A 13,365-nucleotide genomic window follows, 5' to 3' on the forward strand; every position below is an offset into this window, starting at 1 on the left:
GTCTGTTAGATAGCAGTCTGTTAGATAGCAGTCTGTTAGATAGCAGTCTGTAGATAGCAGTCTGTTAGATAGCAGTCTGTAAGATAGCAGTCTGTTAGATAGCAGTCTGTAATAGCAGTCTGTTAGATAGCAGTCTGTTAGATAGCAGTCTGTTAGATAGCAGTCTGTTAGATAGCAGTCTGTTAGATGCAGTCTGTTAGATAGCAGTCTGTTAGATAGCGTCTGTTACAGGTAGCTAATAGCAGTCTGTTAGATAGCAGTCTGTGATAGCAGTCTGTTAGATAGCAGTCTGTTAGATAGCAGTCTGTTAGATAGCAGTCTGTTAGATAGCAGTCTGTTAGATAGCAGTCTGTTAGATAGCAGTCTGTTAGATAGCAGTCTGTTAGATAGTAGTCTGTTAGATAGCAGTCTGTTTAGATAGTAGTCTGTTAGATAGCAGTCTGTTAGATAGCAGTCTGTTAGATAGCAGTCTATTAGATAGCAGTCTGTAAGATAGCAGTCTGTAAGATAGCAGTCTGTAAGATAGCACTCTGTAAGATAGTAGTCTGTTAGATAGCAGTCTGTTAGATAGTAGTCTGTTAGATAGCAGTCTGTAAGATAGCAGTCTGTTATATAGCAGTCTGTTAGATAGCAGTCTGTTATATAGCAGTCTGTTAGATAGCAGTCTGTTAGAAAGCAGTCTGTAAGATAGCAGTCTGTAAGATAGCAGTCTGTAAGATAGCAGTCTGTAAGATAGCAGTCTGTAAGATAGCAGTCTGTTAGATAGCAGTCTGTTAGATAGCAGTCTGTTAGATAGCAGTCTGTTAGATAGCAGTCTGTTAGATAGCAGTCTGTTAGATAGCAGTCTGTTAGATAGCAGTATGTTAGATAGCAGTCTGTTAGATAGCAGTCTGTTAGATAGTAGTCTGTTAGAGAGTAGTCTGTAAGATAGCAGTCTGTAAGATAGCAGTCTGTAAGATAGTAGTCTGTTAGATAGCAGTCTGTTAGATAGTAGTCTGTAAGATAGTCTGTTAGATAGCAGTCTGTTAGATAGTAGTCTGTAAGATAGCAGTCTGTAAGATAGCAGTCTGTTAGATAGCAGTCTGTTAGATAGTAGTCTGTAAGATAGCAGTCTGTAAGACAGTCTGTTAGATAGTAGTCTGTAAGATAGTCTGTTAGATAGTAGTCTGTAAGATAGCAGTCTGTAAGATAGTCTGTAAGATAGCAGTCTGTAAGATAGCAGTATGTTAGATAGCAGTCTGTAAGATAGTCTGTAAGATAGCAGTCTGTTAGATAGCAGTCTGTAAGATAGCAGTCTGTAAGATAGCAGTCTGTTAGATAGCAGTCTGTTAGATAGCAGTCTGTAAGATAGCAGTCTGTAAGATAGCAGTCTGTAAGATAGCAGTCTGTTAGATAGCAGTCTGTTTAGATAGTAGTCTGTTAGATAGTAGTCTGTTAGATAGTAGTCTGTTAGATAGTAGTCTGTTAGAAAGCAGTCTGTTAGAGAGTAGTCTGTTAGATAGCAGTCTGTAAGATAGCAGTCTGTAAGATAGCAGTCTGTAAGATAGCAGTCTGTTAGATAGCAGTCTGTTAGATAGTACTCTGTTAGATAGTAGTCTGTTAGAAAGCAGTCTGTTAGAGAGTAGTCTGTAAGATAGCAGTCTGTTAGATAGCAGTCTGTTAGATAGTAGTCTGTTAGATAGCAGTCTGTTAGATAGCAGTCTGTTAGATAGCAGTCTGTTAGATAGCAGTCTGTTAGATAGCAGTCTGTTAGATAGCAGTCTGTTAGATAGTAGTCTGTTAGATAGTAGTCTGTTAGATAGTAGTCTGTTAGATAGCAGTCTGTTAGATAGTAGTCTGTAAGATAGCAGTCGTTAGATAGCAGTCTGTAAGATAGCAGTCTGTTAGATAGCAGTCTGTAAGATAGCAGTCTGTAAGATAGCAGTCTGTTAGATAGCAGTCTGTTAGATAGCAGTCTGTTAGATAGCAGTCTGTTAGATAGCAGTCTGTTAGATAGCAGTCTGTTAGATAGCAGTCTGTAAGATAGCAGTCTGTAAGATAGCAGTCTGTTAGATAGTAGTCTGTTAGATAGTAGTCTGTTAGATAGTAGTCTGTTAGATAGCAGTCTGTTAGATAGCAGTCTGTAAGATAGCAGTCTGTAAGATAGCAGTCTGTAAGATAGCAGTCTGTTAGATAGCAGTCTGTTAGATAGCAGTCTGTTAGATAGCAGTCTGTTAGATAGCAGTCTGTTAGATAGTAGTCTGTTAGATAGTAGTCTGTTAGATAGCAGTCTGTTAGATAGCAGTCTGTTAGATAGTAGTCGTTAGATAGCAGTCTGTAAGATAGCAGTCTGTTAGATAGCAGTCTGTTAGATAGCAGTCTGTTAGATAGCAGTCTGTTAGATAGCAGTCTGTTAGATAGCAGTCTGTTAGATAGCAGTCTGTTAGATAGCAGTCTGTAAGATAGCAGTCTGTAAGATAGCAGTCTGTTAGATAGTAGTCTGTTAGATAGTAGTCTGTTAGATAGTAGTCTGTTAGATAGTAGTCTGTAAGATAGCAGTCGTTAGATAGCAGTCTGTAAGATAGCAGTCTGTTAGATAGCAGTCTGTTAGATAGCAGTCTGTTAGATAGCAGTCTGTTAGATAGCAGTCTGTTTAGATAGTAGTCTGTTTAGATAGTAGTCTGTTTAGATAGTAGTCTGTTAGATAGTAGTCTGTTAGATAGTAGTCTGTTAGATAGTAGTCTGTTAGATAGCACTCTGTTAGATAGCACTCTGTTAGATAGCACTCTGTAAGATAGCACTCTGTAAGATAGCAGTCTGTTAGATAGTAGTCTGTTAGATAGCAGTCTGTAAGATAGTAGTCTGTTAGATAGTAGTCTGTTAGATAGCAGTCTGTTAGATAGCACTCTGTAAGATAGCACTCTGTAAGATAGCACTCTGTAAGATAGCACTCTGTAAGATAGCAGTCTGTTAGATAGTAGTATGTAAGATAGCAGTCTGTAAGATAGCAGTCTGTAAGATAGCAGTCTGTAAGATAGCAGTCTGTAAGATAGTAGTCTGTAAGATAGCAGTCTGTAAGATAGTAGTCTGTAAGATAGTAGTCTGTTAGATAGTAGTCTGTAAGATAGTAGTCTGTAAGATAGCAGTCTGTAAGATAGCAGTCTGTAAGATAGCAGTCTGTAAGATAGTCTGTAAGATAGTAGTCTGTTAGATAGCAGTCTGTTAGATAGCAGTCTGTAAGATAGTCTGTAAGATAGTCTGTAAGATAGCAGTCGGTAAGATAGCAGTCTGTTAGATAGCAGTCTGTTAGATAGCAGTCTGTTAGATAGTAGTCTGTTAGAAAGCAGTCTGTTAGAAAGCAGTCTGTTAGAGAGTAGTCTGTTAGAGAGTAGTCTGTAAGATAGCAGTCTGTAAGATAGCAGTCTGTAAGATAGCAGTCTGTAGGATAGTAGTCTGTTAGATAGCAGTCTGTTAGATAGTAGTCTGTTAGATAGCAGTCTGTTAGATAGCAGTCTGTTAGATAGCAGTCTGTTAGATAGCAGTCTGTTAGATAGCAGTCTGTAAGATAGTAGTCTGTAAGATAGCAGTCTGTAAGATAGCAGTCTGTTAGATAGCAGTCTGTTAGATAGCAGTCTGTTAGATAGCAGTCTGTAAGATAGCAGTCTGTAAGATAGTCTGTTAGATAGTAGTCTGTAAGATAGCAGTCTGTAAGATAGTCTGTTAGATAGCAGTCTGTAAAATAGCAGTCTGTTAGATAGCAGTCTGTTAGATAGCAGTCTGTTAGATAGCAGTCTGTAAGATAGCAGTCTGTTAGAAAGCAGTCTGTTAGAAAGCAGTCTGTTAGATAGCAGTCTGTTAGATAGCAGTCTGTTAGATAGCAGTCTGTTAGATAGCAGTCTTAGATAGCAGTCTGTAAGATAGCAGTCTGTAAGATAGCAGTCTGTTAGATAGTAGTCTGTTAGATAGTAGTCTGTTAGATAGTAGTCTGTTAGATAGCAGTCTGTTAGATAGCAGTCTGTTAGATAGCAGTCTGTTAGATAGTAGTCTGTAAGATAGCAGTCTGTTAGATAGCAGTCTGTAAGATAGCAGTCTGTTAGATAGCAGTCTGTTAGATAGCAGTCTGTTAGATAGCAGTCTGTTAGATAGCAGTCTGTTAGATAGTAGTCTGTTAGATAGTAGTCTGTTAGATAGTAGTCTGTTAGATAGTAGTCTGTTAGATAGTAGTCTGTAAGATAGCAGTCTGTAAGATAGCAGTCTGTTAGATAGCAGTCTGTTAGATAGCACTCTGTAAGATAGTCTGTTAGATAGTAGTCTGTAAGATAGTCTGTTAGATAGCAGTCTGTTAGATAGTAGTCTGTAAGATAGCAGTCTGTAAGATAGCAGTCTGTAAGATAGCAGTCTGTAAGATAGCAGTCTGTTTAGATAGCAGTCTGTTAGATAGCACTCTGTAAGATAGCAGTCTGTAAGATAGCAGTCTGTAAGATAGCAGTCTGTAAGATAGCAGTCTGTAAGATAGCAGTCTGTAAGATAGCAGTCTGTTTAGATAGCAGTCTGTTAGATAGCAGTCTGTAAGATAGCAGTCTGTAAGATAGCAGTCTGTTTAGATAGCAGTCTGTTTAGATAGTCGTCTGTTTAGATAGTCGTCTGTTTAGATAGCAGTCTGTTTAGATAGCAGTCTGTTAGATAGTAGTCTGTTTAGATAGTAGTCTGTTTAGATAGTAGTCTGTTAGATAGCAGTCTGTTTAGATAGCAGTCTGTAAGATAGTAGTCTGTTTAGATAGTAGACTGTAAGATAGTAGTCTGTTTAGATAGTAGTCTGTTAGATAGCAGTCTGTAAGATAGTAGTCTGTTTAGATAGTAGTCTGTTTAGATAGCAGTCTGTTTAGATAGCAGTCTGTTTAGATAGTCGTCTGTTTAGATAGTAGTCTGTTTAGATAGTAGACTGTAAGATAGTAGTCTGTTTAGATAGTAGTCTGTTAGATAGTAGTCTGTTAGATATCTCAGACACAGATCTTTTTTAAATTACAGTGCATTCAGAAAGTATTCAGACCCCTTGACTTTTTCCACATTTTGTATGTTACAACCTTATTCTAAAATGGATTCAATAGTTTTTTTCCTCATCAATCTACACACAATACCCCAAAATGACAAAGCAAAAACGTTTTTTTAGACATTTTTGCATTTATATCACATTTACATAAGTATTCAGACCTTTTACTCAGTACTTTGTTGAAGCACCTTTGGCAACGATTACAGCCTCAAGTCTTCTTGGGTATAACGCTACAAGCTTGGCACACCTATATTTGGGAAGTTTCTCCCATTCTTCTCTGCAGATCCTCTCGAGCTCTGTCAGGTTGGATAGGGAACGTCGCTGCACAGCTATTTTCAGGTCGCTCCAGAGATTTTCGATCGGGTTCAAGTCCAGGCTCTGGCTGGGCCACTCAAGGACATTCAAAGACTTGTCCCGAAGCCACTCCTGCATTGTCTTTGCTGTGTGCTTAGGGTCGTTGTCCTGTTGGAAGGTGAAACTTCGCCCCAGTCTGAGGTCCTGACGGCTCTGGAGCAGATTGTCATCAAGGATCTCTCTGTACTTTGCTTTGTTCATCTTTCCCTCGATCCTGACTAGTCATACTGCAACTGAAAAACATCCCCACAGCATGAGGTTACCTCCAGACGTGACGCTTGGCATTCAGGCCAAAGAGTTCAATCTTGGTTTAATCAGACCAGAGAATCTTGTTTCTCATGGTCTGAGTCTTCAGGTGCCTTTTGGTTTGGCCGGGCGGCCAGCTCTAGGAAGAGTTTTGGTGGTTCCAAACTTCTTACATTTAAGAATGATGGAGGCCACTATGTTCTTGGGGACCTTCAATGCTGCAGACATTTTTTGGTACCATTCCCCAATTCTGTGCCTCGACACAATCCTGTCTCGGAGCTCTACGGACAATTCCTTCAACCTCATGGCTTGGTTTTTTCTCTGACATGCACTGTCAACTGTGGGACCTTATATAGACAGGTGTGTGCATTTCCAAATCATGTCCAATCAATTGAATTTACCCTAGGTGTACTCCAATCAAGTTGTAGAAACATCTCAAGCATGATCAATGGAAACAGGATGCACCTGAGCTCAATTACGATTCTCATAGCTAAGTGTCTGAATACTTACGCAAATAAGGTATGTTTTTTATTTTTAATACATTTGCTAAAATCTCTAAAAACCTGTTTTTCGCTATGTCATCATGGGGTATTGTGTGCAGATTGATGAGGAAAAAATGTAATTTAATAAATGTTAGAATAAGGCCGTAACGTAACAAAATGTGAAAAAAGTCAAGGGGTCTGAATACTTCCGGAATGCACTGTACATACACATGATGATCCGATATAAAGAGATTCAAGCTACAATTTAATTCTGCAAGTTGATTGGTAAATGACTGTTGCCTGGATGTTGTTGATTGGCCCACCTCGGCCTGACAGAAGCCGTCGTTGCGTGGGTTGCCTAGGAGCATGACGGTGTCTCCCTCTCTCAGGGCCAGCTCTCTGCTGGGGTGGAGGTTAGGACTGTCCTTCAGAGGGTTGTACTTGTAGATTGCCACAAACTGAAAGGCACGCAACACACACACGCAGAGTACACACACACACACACACACATTAATACACAAGCCCAGAAGAGATGACTGTAAATGTAGAGAATTATGAATGAATCACATTTCATTATTTCATACAGATTTCAATGAAACACAGTAACTGAAATGGCACACATCAAGACCGTTGGACTTGCTGAGTCGGGTGAGTAAGGTTTCAACTGGAGAGTACGGCTGAAAATATGCAGTAAAAGATTAAAAGATTAAAACGTTGGGTCAGGGTAAGGTTGCAAAAGTCTGGTAAGTTTCCCAAAATGGTCAGGGCAAAAGTGATCATGTGGTGGGTGTGTCAATTTGGAAATGGGCGTGTTTGTAGAACTCACTGGTTGGGTGGAGCCACTGTGTCGGTGTGTGGGCGGAGTCCTGCAGTCTAGGTAGGCAGGGTCTGTGCAGGGAGCAGCAGAAGCTGTGTTGAGACGGGTGTGGTCTGTCCTAAACTGGGTGTGTTTTCCCCTGTAGATGAGGTGGACCTTCTCCGCATAGAGACCGTTGGAGCCCAGGGTCTGAACACTGATGTGGACCGGACCGGACAGATCCAGGTTCTCCAGAATACACTGAAAGAGAGGACAGATACACACTGTCATCTTCAACCATTCAACTGATGATACGTAGAAACACCACCACACACAGTGATGCATATTATTGCATCATTAGGGCAGGAGGGGAGGAAGAGGAGAAAGAGGAGGAGGAAAGGTGGAGCATGTTGTCAAAGGACTGCTTCATACCGTACCTTCGTGCATGCAGAGCTCATGACAGACTTGTGGAACTCCCCTTCTACATAGATCTGTGGAGGGAGAGAGAGAGAGATGAGCACGGCATACACAGAGCACCGAATGAACAACACCAAAGCCAACCATTTACATTCTAATGTATCCAAGGCGAGAGGAGCAGCCTACCATGTATCCATACACAAAGGTTCCGTTGCTGCAGCCCAGCTCATCCAGTGGCGGTCTCTCCCAACCAATCATGAGGCTGCTCTGTCCCACCGTCCTGATGACCTCAACAGAGCCCACCTCAGCTGGAGGTTCTAAGAGGGGCGGGACCAAAGACAATCAGACACGTATGCTTTCCGTCAAGTGTACAGTCAACAGTGTGTATTGTGAGGGCTACTGCACCTGGTATAGCTCTGGGTTTGGTTGGTTTAGCTTGTTCAGGTTGGAGGTTGGAGAGGGGCTTCTTGATACAATGGTTCTCATCAGGTAGTCGTGACAACTCAGCAAGGCGAAGAGCAGTAGTGAAGGGGGCCATTTTGGTGGGGGCTGTAGTTCCAGCGGTAATAGTTGGAGGGGCAGATTGGAGGGGCAGATAGGGGCAGATAGTTTGTGCTTTATTAACAGTCTGAGCCACAGCGGTAGGAGGGGTATTAACAGGGGTTGTAACATTGGAGGTAGCAGCAGTAGAGCCAGTTTTAGAGAGGGGTTCTTTACCACTGCTAAGGGCAGTAGTGGTGGTGGTGGTGTGGACAGGAGGGTTGGTAGTTGGATGTGCTCTGTTTGGGGTCTGCTTAGGAGAGGTAGCACCATCACTGGTAGTTTTAGTGGGGGCAGTGGGAGATAGGAGACTAGTAGTAGTAATAATAGGGGTAGTTGCTACAAGGGTATGCTTGGGTCGGTTGGGGGCAGCAGGGTTGTGGTTGGGGTATCCTGGGGAGTACCCCTGTCCTGGAGGGGGAATGGAGTAAACCTGGGGGCTGGTCTTGGAAGGGAAAACCTAGGGAGAGAATGGGTGACATGGTTGTGTAGACTATATTGGGACTTTGTGCATAAACAATGTACATTTGCGGTCCTTCAAGCCTGGTTAGCATAGCATTGTGTGTTTTGATACTGAATTCTACTACAACTGAAGTTTCCGTTGAAAACAATAAAGTTACTCAATATTTAATGTGTTTGTTTTTTATTTTAATGTGTATATGAATGTGCAGTTTAAAGTGTTTATTGTATTTTGATGTGTATTGTGGTGCTATACAGGCTCATCTGGAAAAGACACCTTGGTTTCAGCATTGACTCCCTGTCTAAATAAAGAGACCGTGGTCTCAGCATTGACTCCCTGTCTAAATAAAGAGACCTTGGTTTCAGCATTGACTCCCTGTCTAAATAAAGAGACCGTGGTCTCAGCATTGACTCCCTGTCTAAATAAAGAGACCTTGGTTTCAGCATTGACTCCCTGTCTAAATAAAGAGACCTTGGTCTCAGCATTGACTCCCTGTCTAAATAAAGATACCTTGGTCTCAGCATTGACTCCCTGTCTAAATAAAGAGACCTTGGTCTCAGCATTGACTCCCTGTCTAAATAAAGAGACCTTGGTCTCAGCATTGACTCCCTGTCTAAATAAAGAGACCGTGGTCTCGGCATTGACTCCCTGTCTAAATAAAGAGATCTTGGTTTCAGCATTGACTGCCTGTCTAAATAAAGAGATCTTGGTCTCAGCATTGACTCCCTGTCTAAATAAAGAGACCTTGGTCTCAGCTTTGACACCCTGTCTAAATAAAGAGACCTTGGTCTCAGCATTGACTCCCTGTCTAAATAAAGAGACCTTGGTCTCAGCATTGACTCCCTGTCTAAATAAAGGTTAAATAAATCAAAAATAACTTGTGTGAAGGTAGGTAGCATAGAGTTTGTTAAAGCTGTACTATAGGCCTACCTGGTAGCTGTTGGAAAGAGTGTTCTGCAACTGCTGGTGAAGGTTGATGATCTTCCCTGGACTGGTCAGCTTCCTAGTCAGACTGGCACATCTCTCTGGCGAGGGGGAAGTCAGGATGAGTGGTCTCCCATTCTCCTCTAAGAAACGGGCAGGGACCAGGCCAGACTCCCCTTTCACCTCGGCATGGTACATCCCACGTCTGTCTGGGAGTCCAGTGACTTGGACTGATTCACCCACAGAAAGGGGAAGCTGTAACAGAAATGTGTGGATCATATAAGCCTACTGTATAAGACATGCAACAAGATATCATTTGTTATCATGTATTTATATTCATAAAAACAATGCTCTGTGACAGAATACTGTGTGCCACAGAAACTGAGAGTTGTAATATTTCTAAATCCAACTACCATTGGCAGTAGAGTGTGAGGCATGTTCGGAGAGGGGCAGTAGTCTGCTGTGGCCACACACAGTCTGAAGGGTTCCCTCCTACTGCCTTCAGACACAGCTTTACTCAGCTCCTAGGAAGAGAGCACAACCCCTCAGAGATGGCCAGGGAAACCCCTTACACAGGTGTGTTATGTTATAAACCAGTTCAGCTGGCGTGAGGTCTGTTTCTATATTACACAGTGGTGGGAAAAGTACCCAATTGTCATACTTGAAAAAGTAAAGTTACGTTAATAGAAAATGACTCAAGTAAAAGTGAAAGTCCCCAAGTAAAATACTACTTGAGTAAAAGTCTAAAAGTGTTTGGTTTTAAATATACTTATGTATCAAAAGTAAATGTAAAAGTATAAATCATTTCAAATTCCTTATATTAAGCCAACCAGACGGCACCATTTTCTTTTATCTTTTTTATTTACAGATAGCCAGAGGCACACTGCAACATTCAGACCTCATTTACATAATTGAGTGAGTCCACCAGATCAGAGGCAGTAGGGATGACCAGGGATTTTCTCTTGATAAGTGCGTGAATTGGACCAGCTCTCTGTCCTGCTAAGCATTCAAAATGGTAGGCCTTAATAATGGAACACTAGTCACTTTAATAAGGTTTACATATTTTTGCTTTACTCATCTCGTATGTATATACTGTATTCTATTCTACTGTATTTTAGTCCATGCCACTCCGATATTGCTCATACTAATATTTATATATTCCTTAATTCCATTCTTTTTCTTTTAGGTGGTGTGCATTGTGTGTATTGTTGTGAATTGTTAGATATTACTGCACTGTTGGAGCTAGAAACACTACACCTGCAACAACATCTGTTAAACATGTGTATGTGACAAATAACATTTGATTTGATTTTGATTTGAAATGTAATGAGTACTTTTGGGTGTCAGGGAAAATGTATGGAGAAAAAGTACATCATTTTCTTTAGTAATGTAGTCAAATAAAAGTAAAAGTTGTCAAAAATATGAATAGTAAAGTAAAGTACAGATACCCCCAAAACCTACTTAAGTACTACTTCAAAGTATTTTTACTTAAGTACTTTACACTACTGGTTTCACACTGTACTAAGATGAATAAGTGGTTCAGTGCAGTGGTATGGTGTGTTACTGCGGTGCGTTTCAAACCTCTCCTCGGGGACCCCCGGACATTTCAATTTTGTTGTTGCCCTGCACTAACTCACCTGATTCGAGTAGTCAAGGGCTTGATTAGTTGACAAGTTGAATCTGGTGTACTAGCTGTGGAATAGTTTGAATACATGGAACGGCTGGGGGTCCCCAAGGAGACGTTTGAACGCCTCTGTGTTACTACATCTCTTACCTGTGCTGTGGAGGCTGCAATAGAGGTCTGTGAGCGCTCCGATCGTTCTGAGGCTGCAGGTGGGAGAAGGTGGGTGTTCTCCTGCAGAGCTGCAGTGGATGGGGGTGTGAAGGTGCTGGCGTAGTCCTGCAGTGCTGTGTCATTAAGCAGGTCCTCAGCCTCCTGGGTCAGATTGTAGTCCAGGCAGCCATACCGACGCAGGGCTCGCATCAACTGCACCAGTAGACTGTTCCTCTGCTGGCACTTCACCACCAGACATGACAGCTTGGCCTGCCATCGGACAGATCATCAGTCAATCAAAACCAAATCATGACAGCTTGGCTTGTCATTGGGCAGATCATCAGTCAATCAAAACCAAAACATGACAGCTTGGCTTGTCATTGGACAGATCATTAGTCAATCAAAACCAAATCGTGACCGCATGGCCTGCGATTGGATACAACAGCTGTCAGTCAAAACAAGTCCAACACCAAATGTTATTTTAGCTTCAAACAACCATGTATCAAACCAGACTAACAGACTACCCCCATTCTCCACCCCCTCACCTTTAGAGGAGCTATGTCCAGATCCATCTGACTCTTTCTCAGGAGAACATTGTACTGGAGAGTCAGGACAGACATAGCCATTAGAGTAAATACACTGACTGGAAATAACAACAAAACATTACAGTAAACCAAAAACACTGACCACAAATACAGCTCTTTTGATATTGTAAAAGCTCTCCTCCAATACAATTAATTCTGCATGTCTTTGAACAAACATCACTCTAAGCAGAGAGCTGTGGTTTTATCAGACTAGGATGAAGTTGCTCCTGGACACTGATCTAAGGTCAGTTTTGAATTTTCTTCCTAACAGGTAAGGCTCGGGATTCGGGGATGGTAGAGTATTAAGCTGATCCTAGATCTGTGCAAAAGGATGTCTTCTACCTAAATTTGTAAACTTAAGGGTAACTTTTACCTATCTTAGCTGACAAAAGGCAGTTTACCTTAGCTCTGATGTCATCATAGCGCACCCTCAGTAAGGTGAGTGTGTTGCGCCAGTCCTCTCTGCTGCCCTGCTCTGTCTTCAGAGATGTGTACTCTGAACTCAGCTCCTTCAGAGCAACACTCTGAGTGAATGATCACAAAATCAGGTATACAGTACACACACAGAAAGATTTAGTCAACACACACACCTTGGCTTTGAGTTCAGCCTGAAGCAACACACACCTTGGCTTTGAGTTCAGCCTGAAGCAACACACACCTTGGCTTTGAGTTCAGCCTGAAGCAACACACACCTTGGCTTTGAGTTCAGCCTGAAGCAAGCTGAACTTCTCTTCAATCTTGATCCTTAGTGAGTGAGCATCGGTCTTCTCTCTCTCCAGACCCACTAGTCTGCTCTTCACCTCTCCCAACTAACAACAGACACAGCCAGTGGGTTATCATGACATGACTATGGTGGTTAGTGAGAGGGATACTTTCTCTATCCATACCTCTGCTCTCAGTGTGTGGTTTTCCCTCTTCGTCTCCTCCACCTCCTTGGTTTCCTCTCTCATCCCCTTCACCTCATTGGCTGCCTGTACCGCCCTCTTCACCTCATTGGCTGCCTTTCCCGCCCTCTTTTCAGCCTCCTCTCGTCTGACCTCAGACACACCCAGCTCACGGTACCACCTTTGAGCCTGCACACACAGATTCTGTCCAGTCATGGTTCTGACCTCTGACCTCTCCTCTGATTGGCCAAGAAGACAGGAAGAAAGGAGCGCTCACCTCTGATTGGGTCTTCTTCAGTACCTCTCGTGAGCTTCTGAGTTCTAACCCCAGCGACTCGATCTCCCTCATCAGTTCACTCTGCTCCACATCTGTTCCCTCTTTCTCTCCCAAGTGGTTCTGTATACGGGGATATGCTATAACTCACACAACCCTGCGACACGCTACTACCGACAGAAACTCAGTGCCAACATACATAACAACTCACACAAGTACAAAGATTCGCTCCTACCTGTGCAGACTGCTCCAAACGGATGGTCTTGTAGGAGTAGACCGTGGCCAGACATCTATGAGTGACATCACCATCATCATGCATTTTTGGCATCTGACCCCCTCTCTCTGTAGCCACAACCTCTGTGCGTGTTGCCTTGCCAACGTGGTTCTCTGAGGGCTGCTGGTTGTGGCGCCGCCCCTGTAACAGCAGCTGATTCCGTAGAGTAGCGACATCCATCTGCAACTGGTCTCTCTCCCCTGCGAGCTGTTCTCTCTGTTCTCTCAGAACATCCATTGACTGAACTAGCTGCTCTTTCTCTTCTTTTAGATCAGAGACAAACTGGTCCACCTGGTACCTCTCTCGTGTTTGAAGGCTGAGAGATGA

At 42.4% G+C, this 13,365-nt stretch overlaps 1 protein-coding gene across 1 annotated transcript; it reads right to left on the bottom strand.

Moving 5' to 3' along the window:
• Window positions 1-6,434: 6,434 nt before the first annotated feature.
• Window positions 6,435-11,645, bottom strand: LOC120039664 (rho family-interacting cell polarization regulator 1-like; the record flags this gene model as incomplete). The annotated part of the gene is made up of 9 exons (XM_038985075.1): window positions 11,568-11,645; window positions 11,023-11,292; window positions 9,662-9,772; window positions 9,255-9,503; window positions 7,730-8,324; window positions 7,511-7,641; window positions 7,345-7,398; window positions 6,938-7,168; window positions 6,435-6,569 (listed from the first exon to the last, which is right to left on the bottom strand). Coding segments are annotated over exons 1-9 (1,851 nt in total), but the record flags the coding sequence as incomplete, so codon positions are not given.
• Window positions 11,646-13,365: the final 1,720 nt, after the last annotated feature.

Source organism: Salvelinus namaycush, unplaced genomic scaffold, assembly GCF_016432855.1.
Source record: "Salvelinus namaycush isolate Seneca unplaced genomic scaffold, SaNama_1.0 Scaffold2903, whole genome shotgun sequence".
Taxonomy (NCBI): domain Eukaryota; kingdom Metazoa; phylum Chordata; class Actinopteri; order Salmoniformes; family Salmonidae; genus Salvelinus; species Salvelinus namaycush.